This window comes from Nanorana parkeri, unplaced genomic scaffold (genome assembly GCF_000935625.1).
Source record: "Nanorana parkeri isolate BGI_ZX_2015 unplaced genomic scaffold, ASM93562v1 scaffold305, whole genome shotgun sequence".
Taxonomy (NCBI): Eukaryota; Metazoa; Chordata; class Amphibia; order Anura; family Dicroglossidae; genus Nanorana; species Nanorana parkeri.
In genome coordinates, this window is record NW_017306573.1 from 913,474 (window position 1) to 933,713 (window position 20,240).

Below are 20,240 nucleotides of genomic sequence, written 5' to 3' on the forward strand. Positions count from 1 at the left end.
AGGCAACAATCGTCCTTTCCACAACCCAACCAAAGGCAACAATCGTCCTTTCCACAACCCAACCAAAGGCAACAATCGTCCTTTCCACAACCCAACCAAAGGCAACAATCGTCCTTTCCACAACCCAACCAAAGGCAACAATCGTCCTTTCCACAACCCAACCAAAGGCAACAATCCTCCTTTCCACAACCCAACCAAAGGCAACAATCATCCTTTCCACAACCCAACCAAAGGCAACAATCGTCCTTTCCACAACCCAACCAGAGGCAACAATCGTCCTTTCCACAACCCAACCAGAGGCAACAATTGTCCTTTCCACAACCCAACCAAAGGCAACAATCGTCCTTTCCACAACCCAATCAGGGCAACAATTGTCCTTTCCCGAACAAGGTGTTTTATGTGATCTACCTTTTCATCCTATGCACCATTAAAGCAAATGTCTGAGCAGGCAAGTTGTTGGTCCACCACACGGCTGGACTACCAGCTCGTGATACTAAATACAAGGCCCAGCACGTAACTGGGTATGACTCTGCAGAGCCTATACAGGTTTTTGGTCAATAGGACCTCTGTTGGGTCCTTACTGAGGGGGTTTTGTAGGACTGTATATAACATCTAAGATGTATTGGGCCACCAGTTACTCACTACTGGACATGTCCACCAGATGTAATGGAAGGTACCAGTCTTGTTTTATCCCCTAAAGCATTGTGGTGATGAATTTGGCCTTACATGATGGGACCAGGTGCCTTCTAAAGATCAGTATGTAGTTTGTCTTAAGACTGTACCTATTAAGGGGGTTACATTTCTTTGAATGTTAGATTTGAGTCCAGTCTTCCACTTCCAGGGGTACGTCTAGCTCTTCCTCCCATTTGGAGGTATATGTAGGTTGTATGGTGGATCTCGGGTTTAAGGAGGAGGAGTACAAGAGGGACACCATTCCTTTTGAGTGCGGATCATTCAGACAATTGGACTCAAACGCCATGAGTGAGGGATTAAAGGCAGAGGTAAAGCTGATTGTGTGCATGATATAATGTTTCACTTGAAAGAGTTTGGAATGGGACAGTATTACTTCCTCCTGGAAGGCAGTAAAGCTTTTAATACCAGACACCTTATACAGTTTATGTAATTGAATTATACCCAGGGTAAACAAAGCTCTAAAGCTTGGAGGATGTTCTGCATCTAGACTACTCTTATTAAAGTTGGAGCTCTGAGAGTACACGACTACCCAGAGGAACACAGAAGAGTTGAAGAGGAGAGCCAGAGTCTAATAGAGGCTGATGGCTCCTGACTCCCCCCACTAGACACATTCCGTCCCCCCATTACTGTCTACTGACAGAGGAGGGGAGAGAAGAAGAGATTGTTGTAGTGACTGAACAAGGAGAATCTGGGACTCTCTTCTGGATTTAGTGTTTATTTCTCACCTGTGCTGATCTCTGGATGGATTTCCTCTTCCTTACCCGGCTCATCATCCCTCACATGCGAATCTTCTTCTTCAGGTTCTACTTTAACAACAATCAGGTCTTCACCCTAAATAAGATAAAGACTATCAGTACCATCTGTAAGCCAGCCAAAGACTGATATTTAGCTTGTGTTTAGTAACGCCCTAAATTCCATCTACCTGATAACCATGATGTTCCTGTGTGGAATCCCGGGAATACAGAGGACGTGCCTGAGGGATCTCATGGTGTTCCTGTGTGGAGTCCCGGGAATACAGAGGACGGGGACATCTCTCTGGTGGGTTCCTCTTACTGGAGCCATCTGTAGGAAACACACACACACTGACTGAATACATTGTTTCTATGTGTGTATCAGATGATGGGGGATCTAGGTGGACCCTCCGTACTGCTCTCTCCTCTTCCCCGGTGATGTGAGGGTCGGCTGATCCTCCATCATGACGTCCTTGTAGAGATCCCGGTGTCCTTCTAGATACTCCCACTCCTCCATGGAGAAATAGACAGAGACATCCTGACACCTTATAGGAACCTGACACACACAATGATAGTCACCATCCAGACACATCCCTCGTCTGTTCCTGAGTCATGTCCCAGAATTCCCGGCACCGCTCACCTCTCCTGTCAGCAGCTCGATGATCTTCTGGGTGACTTCTAGAATCTTCTTTTCAGCTATCAGGGAGGGAGGTGGAGTCACCAAGATGGGACTTTGGCTCCTGCTCCATCCACCGGACACATTGGGGTGGTTATTAAGCACCGCACTGTCTTTGGTCTCTTTCCTCAAAGGTCCATAATCCTAAACAGAAACATCAACGCATGAAACCTTCCCATAGAGGTCTGCAGGATCCTTTCATGCATTCATGTCATGTGACCTCCCTGAATCCTCCTCACCTCTCCAGTCAGGTCTGTGTTTTATTACTAGAGATAAGAGTGATGTCATGTGACCTCCCAGAATCCTCCTCACCTCTCCGGTCAGGTCTGTGTTATATTAATAGAGATAAGAGTGACGTCATGTGACCTCCCAGAATCCTCCTCACCTCTCCAGTCAGGTCTGTGTGTTATTAATAGAGATAAGAGTGACGTCATGTGACCTCCCAGAATCCTCCTCACCTCTCCCATCAGGTCTGTGTTTTATTAATAGAGATAAGAGTGACGTCATGTGACCTCCCAGAATCCTCCTCACCTCTCCGGTCAGGTCTGTGTTTTATTAATAGAGATAAGAGTGACGTCATGTGACCTCCCAGAATCCTCCTCACCTCTCCGGTCAGGTCTGTGTTTTATGAATAGAGATAAGAGTGATGTCATGTGACCTCCCAGAATCCTCCTCACCTCTCCGGTCAGGTCTGTGTTTTATGAATAGAGATAAGAGTGATGTCATGTGACCTCCCAGAATCCTCCTCACCTCTCCGGTCAGCAGGTAGATGATCTCCAGCGTGAGTCGTAATATGCTCTCGGTCTTGCTCTTCACTTCACCTCCTCTCTGCAGATTTTTAGGTGAGGACGGCGACTCATCAGGAGAAGATTTTAGAATGACCATTTTTCCCGGCACAGGGTGACTTCAGCCTGAAAATAAAACCCAATAAATAAATGAGTAAAGAAATAAATAAAATAAATCAGTACATTGAACAACATTCTGATCGCATCTCGCAATATTAAATCGTATGCAGTGGATCCCCGCTTCCTCTTTTGAGATACAAGAGATGCAGGGTGCTGTTCTGAGGTAGGGTTTATCCTATCTTCTGCAGTCAGATCGAGGAACTCACCCTTAATGGGCTTATGGTATAGGAACAATATTTACGGTATTACCACATGATTTGTTTACCGTGCGTTCATAGATACTTTATTACACAAAACCGAATCTTCATCCAACAAGGTGCGATATGATGGCCAGTACGCAAGGGAGGAGGCCAAGAAGGGTCCGGAGCAACATGGCCAGGGACGACTTACATCTCCTTGGCCTTGGACAGGAAGAGTCCAAAGACGATGTTAAGAAAATGCTTGGGACAATATTACGGTTTCCAGTGGTCCCTGATTACCTCCATTTTGCGCCACCAAGCCAAAGGCAGCACCCAAGACGTAGGTGGAACACAAAGAGCGCCACCATTCAAAAAGTGTCCTGTTAATGTGCTGCCTGCAGACTTTGTCTAGGTGCGTCCATAGTCTACAGGCCTCAAGGTTCACGCGTTATGTGACTGACTGCAATTTGAGAACTCAGTCGCGAAATGTTGCTGGAAATTACCTTAAGAACCCTGCAAGCTAAGCAGAAAAGCATAAGCATATAATTAAAAAATTATCAAACTACAATACAATATAATATATCAAATATACATTACAGGTAGAGATTCTTGCAGGTGATTTTTTTTTGTCTCAGTTCAACAACAGAAGAACACATTATCCATAGCAGGAAACAGATTCTAGACAGGCAGCAGGGCAGCTTGGGAACTATAGTCATGGTGATGGTCCACAACAAAATGGCCGCCACGGCCACTGCTGCATGCTTACTCAGCAGCGGGACAAAAAACAATGTTTTTCTCTCACACCTGATAGTATTTCACTGTCATATCCAGGAAAAAGATGAAATTAATACAATAAAAATAAAAAAGAAACCTGAAAATCTAGCTCATTAGTCTACTACAAAATGGCCACCGATAAACTAAACCGGAAGTTAGGTCTTTGGAGATCTTTGAGGAGTTTGAGTTTTCGACAAAAAAAGCTTAATTTCTTTTAATAACATGGCATAACTATATAGTAACGGAGCCGGAGCCTGGATATCTGATATTGCTTAATATCAAAAAGAGAAAGTTATTTAAAAAAAGAAATTTGGATGAAAACAGATTGGTGTGTCCGCAGCGACGGGCTCTGACAAAATGGCCGCCGCGGCAGGAAGTGACAGTGAAGAGAAGGTGACCCCCGGAAGTGATTGTAGGTGGTGAGACTTGGAGGGGGAGAAAGGGCTGGTGGTGAGAAATTCACATTTATATCAGCACTTTTCATTTTATTTAACAATTATAATATATATTTGGATTCTTGGACTGCTGCCAGATATAAAATCACCCTGTAACCCAGTTCTGTGTTTATCATTATACATTTATCATGCATTTTAAATCAAATACAGCAAGTGTAAGCGCTTGACTCTGTCTTTGTATTCGCTTCCACTATTACTTCCCCAGCAGCACTCAGACCTGTGCTATAACCCATCCTGGCTCTACTGCTTTACTCAGTGATTCAGTCTAACACCGTACGTTTGATTACAGCTGTGGAGGAGTGAACAAAGTGCCTGCTGCTCCATCACTGTCCAATCACAGGTCAGGGGAGTTGGTGACCATGCCGTAATTCCTATCAGTTCTGAAGGATGGTGAGGTCACTGACCCGGCTCTGTTGTCTTGCAAGGGTGCAATGCCCGCGCTGGCAGTATTACTGATTTTCCTTCTCTTCCCCACTGTTCTGTACGGCATCTCAGAGATCAGGAAAAAGAAGGAAGCGTTGTACTAAAAATAGACCGGATTGTGGGTACTCGAAGCACTTTTCCTGTCAGTCCTGGAGCATTATAAATGGATAACCGATTAATCTGAAGATTCCTTTACAGATGACCTACCTGATGGAAAAGAATCAACTGACTGAGAGGATACTGAGCCTTACGCTAGAGATCATCTACCTGCTGACCGGAGAGGTGAGGAGGATTTAGGGAGGTCACATGACATCACTCTTATCTCTATTCATAATACACAGACCTGACCGGAGAGGTGAGGAGGATTCTGGGAGGTCACATGACATCACTCCTATCTCTATTCATAATACACAGACCTGACCGGAGAGGTGAGGAGGATTTAGGGAGGTCACATGACATCACTCTTATCTCTATTAATAAAATACAGACCTGACCGGAGAGCTGAGGAGGATTCTGGGAGGTCACATGACATCACTCTTATTTCTATAATTGTGTTGCTGAAAGAAATGATTAATATACGTTTTCCTGCTCAGGATTATGGACCGACGAAGAAGTCCAGCGATCACATGAAGCCCAGCAGCCGTCCCCGTGTCTCCAGAAAATGGAGCAGGAGCCAGATCAAGAAGCCACCACCTCCTTCCTCGACAGCTGATAGAAACCATGACAAGAAGATTCTAGAAGTCACCCAGAAGATGATTGAGCTGCTGACAGGAGAGGTGAGCGGTGCCGGGAATTCTGGGACATGATCCAGGACCAGACAAGGCATGTGTCTGGATGGTGACTGTATCATTGTGTGTGTCAGGTGCCTATAAGGTGTCAGGATGTCTCTGTCTATTTCTCCATGGAGGAGTGGGAGTATCTAGAAGGACACCGGGATCTCTACAAGGACGTCATGATGGAGAATGAGCCGCCCCTCACATCACCGGGTAAGAGGAGAGAGCAGTACGGAGGCTCCACCTAGATCCCCCATCATCTGATACACACATAGAAACAATGTATTCAGTCAGTGTGTGTGTTTCCTACAGATGGATCCAGTAAGAGGAACCCACCAGAGAGATGTCCCCGTCCTCTGTATTCCCGGGATTCCACACAGGAAGATCACGAGATCCCTCAGACCCGTCCTCTTTATTCCCGGGATTCCACACAGGAACATCAGGAGATCCCTCAGGCCCGTCCTCTGTATTCCCGGGATTCCACTCAGGAACATCGTGAGATCCCTCAGGCCCGTCCTCTGTATTCCCGGGATTCCACACAGGAACATCATGAGATCCCTCAGGATTATGAGGTAGGTGGATCTGGAGGTCTTATAAACCTTCCCTTCAAACTGACTTATCCTCCGTTTAGCATCCTTTAATACCTTTTACTCTGATACTATGTTCTTTTGTTTCACATCTAGGGTGAAGACCTCATTGTTATCAAAGTTGAGCCTGTAGATGATGAGGATATGTACACGAGGGGTGATGATCCGTGTAAGGACGAGGAACAATCTCCAGAGATCAGCACAGGTGAGTAATAAACACTAAATCCAGAAAAGAGTCCCAGATTCTCCTTGTTCAGTCACTACAACAATCTCTTCCTCTCCCCCCTCCTCTGTCAGTAGACAGTAATGGGGGGAGTTGCTGAAAGAAATGATTAATATACGTTTTCCTGCTCAGGATTATGGACCGACGAAGAAGTCCAGCGATCACATGAAGCCCAGCAGCCGTCCCCGTGTCTCCAGAAAATGGAGCAGGAGCCAGATCAAGAAGCCACCACCTCCTTCCTCGACAGCTGATAGAAACCATGACAAGAAGATTCTAGAAGTCACCCAGAAGATGATTGAGCTGCTGACAGGAGAGGTGAGCGGTGCCGGGAATTCTGGGACATGATCCAGGACCAGACAAGGCATGTGTCTGGATGGTGACTGTATCATTGTGTGTGTCAGGTGCCTATAAGGTGTCAGGATGTCTCTGTCTATTTCTCCATGGAGGAGTGGGAGTATCTAGAAGGACACCGGGATCTCTACAAGGACGTCATGATGGAGAATGAGCCGCCCCTCACATCACCGGGTAAGAGGAGAGAGCAGTACGGAGGCTCCACCTAGATCCCCCATCATCTGATACACACATAGAAACAATGTATTCAGTCAGTGTGTGTGTGTTTCCTACAGATGAATCCAGTAAGAGGAACCCACCAGAGAGATGTCCCCGTCCTCTGTATTCCCGGGATTCCACACAGAGACATCGTGAGATGCCTCAGGCCCGTCCTCTGTATTCCCGGGATTCCACTCAGGAACATCGTGAGATCCCTCAGGCCCGTCCTCTGTATTCCCGGGATTCCACACAGGAACATCATGAGATCCCTCAGGATTATGAGGTAGGTGGATCTGGAGGTCTTATAAACCTTCCCTTCAAACTGACTTATCCTCCGTTTAGCATCCTTTAATACCTTTTACTCTGATACTATGTTCTTTTGTTTCACATCTAGGGTGAAGACCTCATTGTTATCAAAGTTGAGCCTGTAGATGATGAGGATATGTACACGAGGGGTGATGATCCGTGTAAGGACGAGGAACAATCTCCAGAGATCAGCACAGGTGAGTAATAAACACTAAATCCAGAAAAGAGTCCCAGATTCTCCTTGTTCAGTCACTACAACAATCTCTTCCTCTCCCTCCTCTGTCAGTAGACAGTAATGTACCCAGTGGGGGAAAGTCAGGAGCCATCAACCTGGTTTTCGCCTTACATGATTTTCATGGTGGTGGCTTCTCTTTTTGCTGGGGTCTCTTATATGCTTCCCTAGAGAGCTGTGTATTCCGGACCATAATGACTAAGGGCAGGAGGTGTCAGAACCTGTGACCATACCTTGCAACAGGACTTACTCCATAGATGGCTGCAGGAATTCTTGCGGAGCACCTTAGATCCCCCAAAACTAAATGCCGTGGTGCCAGCCATTGCCCGCCCACTCTCGCTCCTCTGGGTTGGTTAATGACACCACTCATCATAGTCACGTATATTCATGGCTCAGTAAGCTCCAGGATTGACCATCTAGAGGTCCTTTCAGAAGATCCCGCCTTGGGCAGTGTAGCAAAACCTGAGCCCACAAAACATGAAGCTTATCTAAAATGTAGAAGAAAACATGCTAATAATGTGAACTTGGGAAGGTGGTCACCTCCAGTAGAGGTCTTCTGGTGATGAAGGCCATGATATATTTTGGAATCTCTATGTTCAAGGCCTACTCTAGCCCTGTGTGCCTCCACCCTAAATGTTCCCTCTGCTCTTAATCAGAAATTCCTCCTAATATCTCCTTCCCCAGCTGTCACCTCTATTAAAGTTATATGTAAGGCCTCTTGAGAATATTCACCCTCTCCTTGTCCTGGTGACCATTGTCATCAGTTCAGAAAGCAATGGGATATCCACAAAGTTTTGAAAGGGAGGTGATGGAAAATCTCCTAGTGGGGAAATTTGTTCCAGTGGCAATTATCTAAGATGCTTTGGCGGAGATTTCCCCCCACATCCTGTTGTGTCTCTATGACAGGAAGGGAAGGGAAATCTCCCCAATATTACCAGACAGGGCATTTAACCATTCTCCACTCTTTCCAAAACTAAAAAAAGTTTGGCTTTAGATAATCTTTAAGGATTTGGCTGATTTAAAGAAAGGTTTTTCAGTTCAATCAAGGTTAAGTATTCAGGATAAAGTTTGGTTATTAAAGAAGAGGCACAACGTAAGCATAGAACATAAGTTGAATCATTTGTTTGGAATCTGTCTCCCACGGCATTAACAGATTATTGCTTGACAGCTTTCAGATGGAATGTACCCTTAGATGGTCATGAAGAAAGACTCCATACTAGGCCGTGGAGGAAGTTCTGTTTTTGAAACTTGCTTTGAGGTTAATAAAGCTGTAGGCCATGTCAGTTGTTGGGTAGGACTTGGTTTGGCCATGTCACTTGTTGGGCAGGACTTGGTTTGGCCATGTCACTTGTTGGGCAGGACTTGGTTTGGCCATGTCAGTTGATGGGTAGGACTTGGTTTGGCCATGTCAGTTGATGGGTAGGACTTGGTTTGGCCATGTCAGTTGATGGATAGGACTTGGTTTGGCCATGTCAGTTGATGGGTAGGAGTTGTTTTGGCCCTTTCTTATTTATCTCTGCCTGGAGCTCACCAGGGACAGCACACAGCTTCCAAAGGAAAAGTTGGAGGACCTACTTGGCTTCCTTTCATCCTTGGTTCAGGCTTCCTGTTATGGTCTGCTTCCTTTTGAACTGTTTTGTGTTTTGAGTTGTAATGGCCTCCGAGGCTTAACCGACTTGTTATCTTCTACAGATGGCCAATACAGTGGTGGGAACATGGAGGAACATGTCATGGTCACACCGATGTGTAAAATAGAAGATGAGGATGTCAGCATAGGCTCAAATCTCCGTTCGGGAGTTCGTGGTGCTAGAGTGTCATCGACTCATTCTACCCATGGCGGGCGACCTCCCGATGACCCGCGTCCCTCTGAGTTGGGGGATGGCTTTTCCCAGCCTGAGGAACTTATTCCTGTAGAGATAACGGAGGATGGCACCAGGCTTTTCTCTTGCTCCGAATGCGGCAAGCGCTTTAAGCAGAAGGCGGATGTGGTCAAGCACCGGCGGATTCACACGGGCGAGCGTCCGTACCCATGCTCAGAGTGTGGCAAGTGCTTCATAGACGCCTCCCAGCTATCCAAGCACCGGAGGATTCATACAGGAGAGCGGCCTTACTCCTGCTCTGAGTGCGGCAAGTGCTTTTCCGAGAAGTCCAATGCCGTCAGGCACTGGCGGTCCCACACAGACGAGAAGCCCCACCCATGCCCGGAGTGCGGCAAGTGCTTCAAGAACAAGTCTCACCTGCTGACGCACTTGCGTTTCCACACAGACGAAAAACCCTATGCCTGCTCGCTGTGCGGAAGGAGTTTTAAGCAGAAGTCGGACGTTGTCAAGCACCAGAGGCTCCACTCGGGCGAGAGGCCGTACTCTTGTTCCGTGTGTGGGAAAAGCTTCTCTGGAAAGTCCAACCTTATCCGGCACGAGATCACCCACACAGGGCAGAAGCCATACTCTTGCTCTGACTGTGGGAGACAGTTTGCCCAGAAGTCCCATTTGGTCACCCACGAGAAGCTCCATGCGGGCTACAGGCCTTTCTCCTGCTCAACATGCGGGAAATGCTTTACCGATAAGGCTGTCCTAGTCCGCCATGAGAAGAGTCACTCTGAGGAGAAGCCCTATTCATGCTCGGAGTGTGGGAAGAGCTTCAAGCAGCGGTCGGACGTGGTGAAGCACGAGCGCATCCACTCTGGGGTGAAGCCGTATTCCTGTGCAGACTGTGGCAAAAGCTTCGTCCAGAAGGCCCACCTCCTCAGCCATCAAAAAGTCCACGTACGGGACAATGCGGAGTGACTCTCCGCCTTTACATGGCGGCATAGCGTAAGAAGACTAGGCAAGAGTTTTCAGAGCATCGTGCTCTCCAGATTCTATGCCACGGCCTTGCCTCCTGCCAAATGTTTGGACTGCAGCTCACCTTGAGCCCCTTCTAAGTACTTCTCCCCTCCCACAAATAATACAGAGCTCAACCTCCCAGTGCAGGACTGATTTCGACTTTCAGCTGCCAAGCTCTGATGTTTTCAGTTACTTAGTCTGGTTGAATTTTGCAATGATCTCATGAATTTTTACTAAACCAGAGCCATTGTTTTTTCACTTATTTCCTTTTTATTCCTGTAAAGTGAACCCTATTGGTTCAAAGGTAAAGATCCTGTCTACAGGCAGGCAATACAAGATGTCTGCCGTTAACCTTCTAAGCTAAAACGTTCTCCTCTGTGTGCCTCTTTGAAGCTAGTTTCACGTTGCTACAAGAGATCTGATTAGCTAAACCCTGAAAACTATCACTCTCATTGAATGAAGAAGGACATTGGCAACTGGTGGGTCTTGGTTCCTATGCCAGGCCCCCAACATCAAAGTGAAGCTAGTTTCAGAGAAGCACACAGTGTGGATTTCTGGCCAACAAAGGTAATATAGTCTTGGGGTGTCTCAGATACCTCTCACTAGGAAACTTGTTTAATCTGACATTAGTAGATGAAGGTAAGGCCAGGCACACCGCAACTTTGTCCAGGTTGCGCTTCAGGAGCCGTTGAATCTGAATCAATTCTCGACAGAGCTGTAAGCTGGAGCTCGGACATGCCCACTCTCAATCCCCGACTCTCAGTAGGTGGCTGAGGTGCCTAATTGCACCATGGGTTGTGTGGTGGGGGGGTCAGTGTGCCTATGTTCTAGTGGTGGTGGTTACTTGTTCCATGGCACACTTGTATCACGGCTTGGAACCCCAACCATTGCTGGCAACACCAATCCCCTACCCCTCCACTTCTACTTACACATGGAATTGAAAGCATTGACAAAGGCAGAAACCCCCTTTAAGCCCTCAAATGGCTAGAGGGGACATGGTATAGGCGCACAGAGGCATAACTAAACCATTAGGCCAGCAGCCTAACTCTGGCTAAATTCCTTCAATTTGGGATGTAGTAAGATAAGTCTTGAAGCGTTGTCAGGTTTGTATTGCTACCAATAAAAAATGAATCAGAAGCGCCAAACGTTGACCAACAAATGAAGGATAGTTGCGGGTGAGGATTACTAGGGGTGCTGCCCCACTTCAGCCTGGGAAGCTGCAATACTGTGGGAGAGAACAAAAGAGAAGGGCGCCCACCCTAGTGTAGATTCTTTTTAATATTGTATATTGAGGTAACAATAAAAACATACTCACAAAAGTGAATCAAGACAGAAGTGTATAAGGTAAGCCAGATTGACATCTGCAACAAGCTGCACAGAAGATTGTGTGACAGCACAGGACTCCTTGAATGACGCGTTTCCGGGGCCACGCCCCCAGATCTGACGAAGGGGGCGTGGCCCCGGAAACGCGTCATCGTAAGGAGTCCTCTGCTGTCACACAATCTTCTGTGCAGCTTGTTGCAGATGTCAATCTGGCTTACCTTATACACTTCTGTCTTGATTCACTTTTGTGAGTATGTTTTTATTGTTACCTCAATATACAATATTAAAAAGAATCTACACTAGGGTGGGCGCCCTTCTCTTTTGTTCTCTCCCACAGGTTTGTATTGCTGTCTACGTTGGAAAGGTTTGCACTTCCTATCCCAGAGTTGTACCCTATGTGTCAGGGTGTCTTTGGTTGTCACCAGGACAGGAAGTGAATGAAGGTATCTTCTTCAAACTTGTACCATGCGTAGACAACCAGCCTCCGTGCAGGGACCACCTCTCTGGTGAAGAGATATTGCCATCAAAAAGGCCAGTGGGATGAGGAGCTTAAAGGGTCAGTCCACTGAAAACTGATATTCCGTGCAACGGTAGTCTGTGGGCCTCAGAGTCGCTCACTTGTTTCCTAAATCAAATCCCCAACTTAAGAACTTGAGCGTTTACAAGTTACTTCTTCTGCATCTAGATATGAGTTCTGGGTGGAGTAGCCCATAAACCAGGTGGGGAGAAGTTCTCTCGGAGAAGCTTTCTTTATCATGTCAATAAAACATTTCAACCCCTCCGTGTCCAGTCGTCTTCTTCCCACTGTGTTGGCTCCATTTAAATCTTCAGCAGTTGTACGGTTGGACTGTGTGTGGAGTTTTCTTCTTGCACCCGGCACCCTTCCTACCCTGCTCTCTAGTTCATAGCTGTATTACCAGCCTTCCATGTTCCTGCTCCTGTATATCTGAGGCAGATGAAGCTTCCCTGCAGCACTGGGGCTAGCGCTGGTCCCCTATTAAAGCTGAAGGGTATAGTGCCCTCCCCCCGATCAATTAACATTTTTCAAGCAAATCATTTCATTTTCAAGAAATACGAACTTTGGGATCCAGGGACCTCATCATTGTGTCTGGCTGCTGGTCTTTGCTCTGTACCAAAATACAGTTTGGTAGGAGGCTCCTGTAAACATCACAGTACTCTGCCGGCAGGAGCATTATATGAAAGAACGCCTCCTCCAGGACTTCAGACCAGAAATGAAGGGAGGGCTATCTTCAGATGCCAGCTGCCCTTACCTATTCTCTCATTCCACTCGGTGCCCGCAGATGCTCTTCAACCACCAAACCTCAGACCACCAAGGACAGTTCCCAAGACACAACTTCCAATATTATTACGCAGGTCTGAGGTTTGTAAATTTAGGTTTTTAGATTAGTTGTTGGTGTTTCAGAAGCCGAGACAAATTAAAGAACAATGGGGCCCCTAGGCAATGTAGCAGCTTTGCCCCCCTCATCTCTTCCATTGACATTGATAAGGAAGGAGATGAAGAGGAAGTAATTTAGCCTAGAGTCATATTGCAATTCAAGAATATGAATCTGCACAGAAAATGCAACATACATCTGGCCAAGGCGGAGCCTGAAGAGCTTCCTGTGATGATGTGATTTAGGCTAGAGTCATATGGCAATTCAATTCACATATATCTGGCCAAGACTGAGCCCGAGGAGGAAGAGATGATGTGATTTAGACTAGAGTCATATGGCAATTCATTAATACAACTCTACACAGAAAATACAAGCTATATCTGGCCAAGGCGGAGCCTGAAGAGCTTCCTGTGATGATGTGATTGAGGCTAGAGTCATATGGCAATTCAATTCACATATATCTGGCCAAGGTGGAGCCTGAGGAGGAAGAGGTGAAGTCATTTAGGCTGGAGTCATATGGCAATTCATGAATACAACTCTACACAGAAAATGCAAAATATATCTGGCCAAGGCGGAGCCTGAAGAGCTTCCTGTGATGATGTGATTTAGGCTAGAGTCATATGGCAATTCAATTCAGATATATCTGGCCAAGGCGAAGCCTGAGGAGGAAGAGGTGAAGTCATATGGCAATTCATGAATACAACTCTACACAGAAAATGCAAAATATATCTGGCCAAGGCGGAGCCTGAAGAGCTTACGTGTGATGATGTGATTGAGGGTAGAGTCATATGGCAATTCAATTCACATATATCTGGCCAAGGCGGAGCCTGAGGAGGAAGAGGTGAAGTCATTTAGGTTGGAGTCATATGGCAATTCATGAATACAACTCTACACAGAAAATGCAAGATATATCTGGCCAAGGCGGAGCCTGAAGAGCTTACGTGTGATGATGTGATTGAGGGTAGAGTCATATGGCAATTCAATTCACATATATCTGGCCCAGGCGGAGCCTGAGGAGGAAGAGGTGAAGTCATTTAGGTTGGAGTCATATGGCAATTCATGAATACAACTCTACACAGAAAATACAAGCTATATCTGGCCAAGGCGGAGCCTGAGGAGGAAGAGGGGAAGTCATTTAGGTTGGAGTCATATGGCAATTCATGAATACAACTCTACACAGAAAATACAAGCTATATCTGGCCAAGGCGGAGCCTGAGGAGGAAGAGGGGAAGTCATTTAGGTTGGAGTCATATGGCAATTCAATTCACATATATCTGGCCAAGGCGGAGCCTGAAGAGGAAGAGGTGAAGTAATTTGGACTGGAGTCATATGGCAATTCATGAATACAACTCTACACAGAAAATGCAAGCTATATCTGGCCAAGGCGGAGCCTGAAGAGCTTCCTGTGATGATGTGATTGAGGCTAGTCATATGGCAATTCAATTCACATATATCTGGCCAAGGCGGAGCCTGAGGAGGAAGAGGTGAAGTCATTTAGGTTGGAGTCATATGGCAATTCATGAATACAACTCTACACAGAAAATGCAAGATATATCTGGCCAAGGCGGAGCCTGAAGAGCTTCCTGTGATGATGTGATTGAGGCTAGAGTGATATGGCAATTCAATTCACATATATCTGGCCAAAGCAGAGCCTGAAGAGGAAGAGGTGAAGTCATTTAGGCTGGAGTCGTATGGCAATTCATGAATACAACTCTTCACAGAAAATGCAAGCTATATCTGGCCAAGGCGGAGCCTGAAGAGCTTGCTGTGATGATGTGATTGAGGCTAGAGTCATATGGCAATTCACATATATCTGGTCAAGGCGGAGCCTGAGGAGGAACAGGTGAAGTCGTTTAGGCTGGAGTCATATGGCAATTCATGAATACAACTCTGCACAGGGATAGTGGAAGTCCCTCATAATGGGCACAACAGGTGTACAGACCAAGGAACTCAGCACAGAGATGGCATTAAGTAATGAACACCACACCACACTAATGCATTATATAAAACATTGTTTTATTGTTTATAGAAACACAGCTAATATTATTCCCAGCTGAGTCTTGTTTGATGCACCATGTTCACCTCTCGAAGTTCTCCATATTCTACAATTTTTCAACATGATTTTTGAAACTGTCCAACAACCGCTGGCTTAGGAACAACCTTGTTTCGTGAGAGTAAGACCCCCCTTCGCATCACTTAATTCTAACACCCCTCAGGTGTCCCCTGTACTTGGTTGTGTGACATCTCACAGTCAATAAATGTTAAATGTACAAAAAGCTGAACACAAAAACACTCAGAATTATACAACAGAGAGCCTGGAGGGCAATGTGTCCAGTTTTCTTCCATGGTATTCGATGGAAAAGGCATCTTGTAATCAATGACTCACTTCCAGAAATATTAGAATATTCAAAGTGATTGCACCAAAAATTCTATAGTGGCCATTAATATTGCGTTGGCTCTTCGAACCACCGTATGTCACTGATCGTTCTTTATCACCAGAACACACCATAGGAAAGCACCAAAAACCTATTTTATGGATTTAATGGGTTCAAAAACCAACCGATGTTTGCTTAGGATCTCCAGGACTTCATTGAGTACGATGTTGCCTTTCCCAAGATGGTAGGTCTACAGTAGTTTGGCTCATGTGACCCACCCCAGCTGAGTTAGAATAGGTGATAAAGATGTGTGAAGTATATTACGGGAGGAGAAGTCGAAATCAAGATTGGAGGGGCCAGTAGGATATCAGGATAAGTAATGGTGGATGTAGTGTTGTGTCTTCCTTTCTTCTATTGCTCCAAATCCCTGCAGAAGAGACATGTCCCTTGAGTAGCTTTCTAGTGTCCAATCAAAGACGTAGGCTGAGGCAGGCTTTCATTTCAGTCTTCTATAGGTTGTTGAAGGCATTATGAGGAGCCATACAGGGGTCATAGTAAGCCAAATAGGGTACAACTGTAATTGTTCAAATTCCTGCTACCCAAGCCAACCACTTCCCCGTTGTTTCTCCATCATTGATCTCTCAGGTATGGGCTGGTCCATGTAAAAAGAACTAACATAGATAAGGAACGTTATAGGGGCATGCAAGGGGCTGCCATTGCTGACTTCTAGGCCTCTCCTTCTTATCCTCTCACTACTTGCTATGCCCCCGGCCTGCAGTAAGTTTTTGAATATCAGGTGGCTTGATCTTGGTCAGTTAACATGCTTGTTGCTGGTCAATGAAGCAGTTGTTCAAAAATAGGGATGCCAGCATCCAGGAACTCATAGTTGAAAGGAAATATGATGGATGGTCCAAGGCTCATCCAGGAACAAAGCCCAAGAATCTTTGGCCAAAGACTATGATTTAGCCCAGTGACCAATAGAGATGGAGTAGAACGTTGCCTACAGGCAGAGACAAAAGCAATGCCGTCTAAAGCCGCTGTATCCCCCTCCCGTTTCTTTGTAAACCTAGTGGTTTGACGGGTCAAGGCCAGGCCCATACAGCTGACCGTCTGCTTTAGTCTGCTCTTCATGAGTGCTTTGGTGTTTCAGAAGGTTGGACTTGTTCTTGAAGCACTTGCCGCACTCAGAACACGAATAAGGTTTCTCCCCGGAGTGGGCTTTCAGGTGGGTCACCAAGATCCCTCTCTGGCGAAAACACTTGCCGCACTCTGGACAGGCATATGGCTTCTCCCCTGTGTGGATTCGCTGATGTTTTACCAGCTCCGTCTTGCGCGAGAAGGACCTCCCGCACTCTGTACACAAGTAGGGTCTGGCACCCGTGTGGACCTTCAAGTGCTCTTGGAGGATGGACTGGTGAGCAAAATATTTTCCGCACTCGTTGCATGGGAAAGGCCTTTCACCCGTGTGAGTCCTGCGGTGCTTAACCAGCTGGGAGTTGCGCGGGAAGCACTTGCCACAGTCTGGGCACAGAAACGGCTTATTGCCCGTGTGGACCTTCTGGTGCTCCAGGAGGAGGGAGTTATAAGCGAAGCTCTTCCCACAATCTGCACAGGAATACGGCTTCTCGCCGGAATGGATGCGGCGGTGTTTGACCAGGGAGGTCTTTAGCGGGAAGCTCTTGCCACAATCATCACAGGTAAAAGGCTTTTCGCCCGTGTGAACTCTCTGGTGGTTTTCCAGTTGCGCCTTGCGCTTGAATGCCTTGCCACACGCCAAGCAGGCGTGAGGCATCTTGCCGGCGTGTTTCCTGCGGTGCTTGACGAGAAAGGACTCCTGGGTGAAGCATTTGCCACATTCAGTGCAAGGAAACATGTTGTCGAACCCAGGAAGTGCAACAGGGTGGGGCAAGCTCCAGCTGTGCGTAGATTGACCAGCCAGTGGATCGATGCTGTGAAGTCCAGGATGGAGATATCTGTTAATAGGGTATGGATGGAGATGGGCGGTAAGAGGGTCTGGACAGAGATCGGGTTGAAGATGTGGGGTGATGGAGTCTGGACACATATCTCTCCTTGTGGGATCTGGACGGAGATTTAGGGTAAATGGATTTGAATGGGTATGGGGAGTAATAGGGTTGGGACATAAGTTTCTGGTAGTGAAATCTGGATGGAGATGTGGTGTAGTGGGGTATGGACAATGACTTCTGGTGATGGGGTCTGGATGGAGATGTCGTGCAGTAAGGTCTGAGCAAAGACTCCTGGCAATTGGATCTGGATGGAGCAGTGCTGTAGTTGGGTCTGAAGATAGACATCTGGTAGTGGGATCTGGATGGAGTTGTGGTGTAGAAGGATCTGAGAATAGACTTTTGATAGTAGGATCTGAGTGGAGATGTGGTTTAGTGGGGTCTGAGCATTGACTTGTGGCTGTGGGATCTGGATAGCGTTGTGGTGTAGTGGGGTCTGAGCATTGACTTGTGGCTGTGGGATCTGGATAGTGTTGTGGTGTAGTGGGGTCTGAGCATAGGTTTCCGGCAGTGGGATCTGGATGGAAATTTGAGGCAGCCATGTTTAAAACCGGGGAACATCCCATTAGATTATCTTCTGTTTTGTACTCCACCAGCAGAGGTCTGAACGAGGTGTTTCTGCAGCTCCGTCCATCTGTTAACGATCAAAGAAACAAAGACCGTCACTTTTTATTTCACCTCGTGACATTTACGTATTACTACCATTAAAAATATTGCATCCTTCGATCATTTTGTGCTTCGGTTGTCATCTCGTGTTCCAAAAGGGACAAGTCTAATCTAATCCAACTACGTACTCACCTGTACTGATCTCTGGAGGGATTTCCTCCTCCTTACATGGAAGATTGGCTCTTTTACAAGTGGTGTTCTCCAAATAGGCTCCATGAATGTTGATGAGGTCCTCGCCCTATATAAAATATGAAGCCAACTTTCATTAAATTGAGATACATTTGGTTTACAAATCTTAGCAATAGCCTCTACCTGATATCCTTGAGGGATCTCATGATGTTCCCGGGAATACAGAGGACGGGTCTGAGGGATCTCATGATGTTCCTGTGTGGAGTGCCGGGAATACAGAGGACGGGCCTGAGGGATCTCATGATGTTCCTGTGTGGAATACAGAAGAAGGGCCTGAGGGATCTTATGATGTACCTCCATGGAATACAGAGGACGGGGACATCTCTCTGGTGGGTTCCTCTTACTGGATCCATCTGTAGGAAACACACACACTGACTGAACACATTGTTTCTATGTGTGTATCAGATGATGGTGGATCTAGGTGGACCCTCCGTACTGCTCTCTCCTCTTACCCGGTGATGTGAGGGGCGGCTCATACTCCATCATGACGTCCTTGTAGAGATCCCGGTGTCCTTCTAGATACTCCCACTCCTCCATGGAGAAATAGACAGAGACATCCTGACACCTTATAGGAACCTGACACACACAATGATACAGTCACCATTCAGACACATCCCTTGTCTGTTCCTGGATCATGTCCCAGAATTCCCGGCACCGCTCACCTCTCCCGTCAGCAGCTCGATGATCTTGTTGATGACCTCCAGAATCTTCATGCTGTTGTTTCTCTCAGGTGTCAAGGAGGGAGGTGGAGGGTCAGGGATGGGGTTCTGGATCCAGCTATGAGTGCTGGTTGTCACATGATCACCGGACATCTTCAGAGGCCCATAATCCTAAAATTTGAATTTCAGTTTATAGCTTAATATCAACTAATAAGAGTGATGTCATGTGACCTCCCAGAATCCTCCTCACCTCTCCGGTCAGCAGGTAGATGATCTCCAAGGTGAACCGCAGTATCCGGTCAGTCATCTTCCTGCCGGTGTCCATTGCCTATTTAAAGGGAACCTTGCAGGGCTGAACACTGCCGAGGCCGAGCCGCCTTTTTGTAGACCATCTAATAGAAAAAAAAGTAATACATCTGAATGTTGCGCGGAGTGATTCAATGGCGATAAATTGCACGGTTTCCTTTTTTAAACCCTTCTGTGAGGAGATTTGTCGAGACGCTATGTCAGGTCGGCTGACTGCCCCCCTACTTGCAGGAAGGCCGACCGCCACCCTGTTACTTAACTAAAGGACTTTAATGCAATTCTAGTAATGTCCCTCACTTTTAAGAACTGCTCGGTTTAACAATCAGGCTCTCCCTATGGTCCACTGGTTATATTTCATCAGCAGAGATGCTGACTGCACTGTCTTTCCCTATGAACCCCCAAATAAAAGGTTTGGGGCCTGCATTAATGTGCTACATTCCACATAACCCTGAAATGTAACACCAGGCTTAGCAGAGAATTTGGAACATCTGGATATTTGGGGCTTGCAGTCAAATCTTTTCCATATGAATTGAGCTCAACCACAAGTATAATGGCGCCCCCTATGGCCCTACCTAGTACTTCTACCTCTAGTGTTCAGCGCTTGGCGCTCTCTGAGGCAGCTGTGAGATCCATTTGCCCCCGTTACACACTCAGCCAAAGCAGGAAATCAAAGCTGAGCAACGCACAGTTGAAATCTCGGCTACACCTCCAAGGTTTTCTACAAATCCCTTTGGGCTACAACAAAATGGCCGCCGCAGCTGCGACACCTTTGTTTACAAATGGCCGCATATGTTTTCTCTAGGTAGGTACGTGGGCAGCAGTCCCTAGCCACGTCACGACTCCCATATATGGTAATTTCATTCGCAAGTGCTTTTGGGAGCGCTAAGAGGTGGCGAAGGGGCGTGGCTGTACAACCTATAAGGTGTGTTCACCAGTGGAACGCACAATGCCCTTTGAAACGCACGAACCGAAAGCA

The 20,240-nt window shown here is 46.7% G+C and overlaps 3 protein-coding genes across 3 annotated transcripts in view; 1 reads left to right on the plus strand and 2 right to left on the minus strand.

Annotated features, from left to right (window-relative positions):
* Nucleotides 1-20,240, minus strand: part of LOC108788099 (zinc finger protein 62 homolog) — a 949,422-nt gene that overhangs the window by 516,214 nt on the left and 412,968 nt on the right. The gene's annotated exons all lie outside the window — the stretch shown is intronic.
* LOC108788076 overlaps nt 1-20,240 on the minus strand; it is a 240,035-nt gene that overhangs the window by 1,651 nt on the left and 218,144 nt on the right. The window contains exon 33 of the mRNA XM_018557808.1: nt 16,548-17,283. Coding sequence (XP_018413310.1) covers nt 16,548-17,283 — 736 coding nt within the window. The remainder of the gene's footprint in view (nt 1-16,547; nt 17,284-20,240) is intronic.
* On the plus strand, nt 7,126-10,292 carry LOC108788077 (zinc finger protein 501-like). Its single transcript, XM_018557809.1, has 3 exons — nt 7,126-7,188; nt 7,363-7,471; nt 9,199-10,292. The coding sequence occupies exons 1-3, from the start codon at nt 7,126-7,128 to the stop codon at nt 10,290-10,292; spliced, it is 1,266 nt and encodes a 421-aa protein (XP_018413311.1).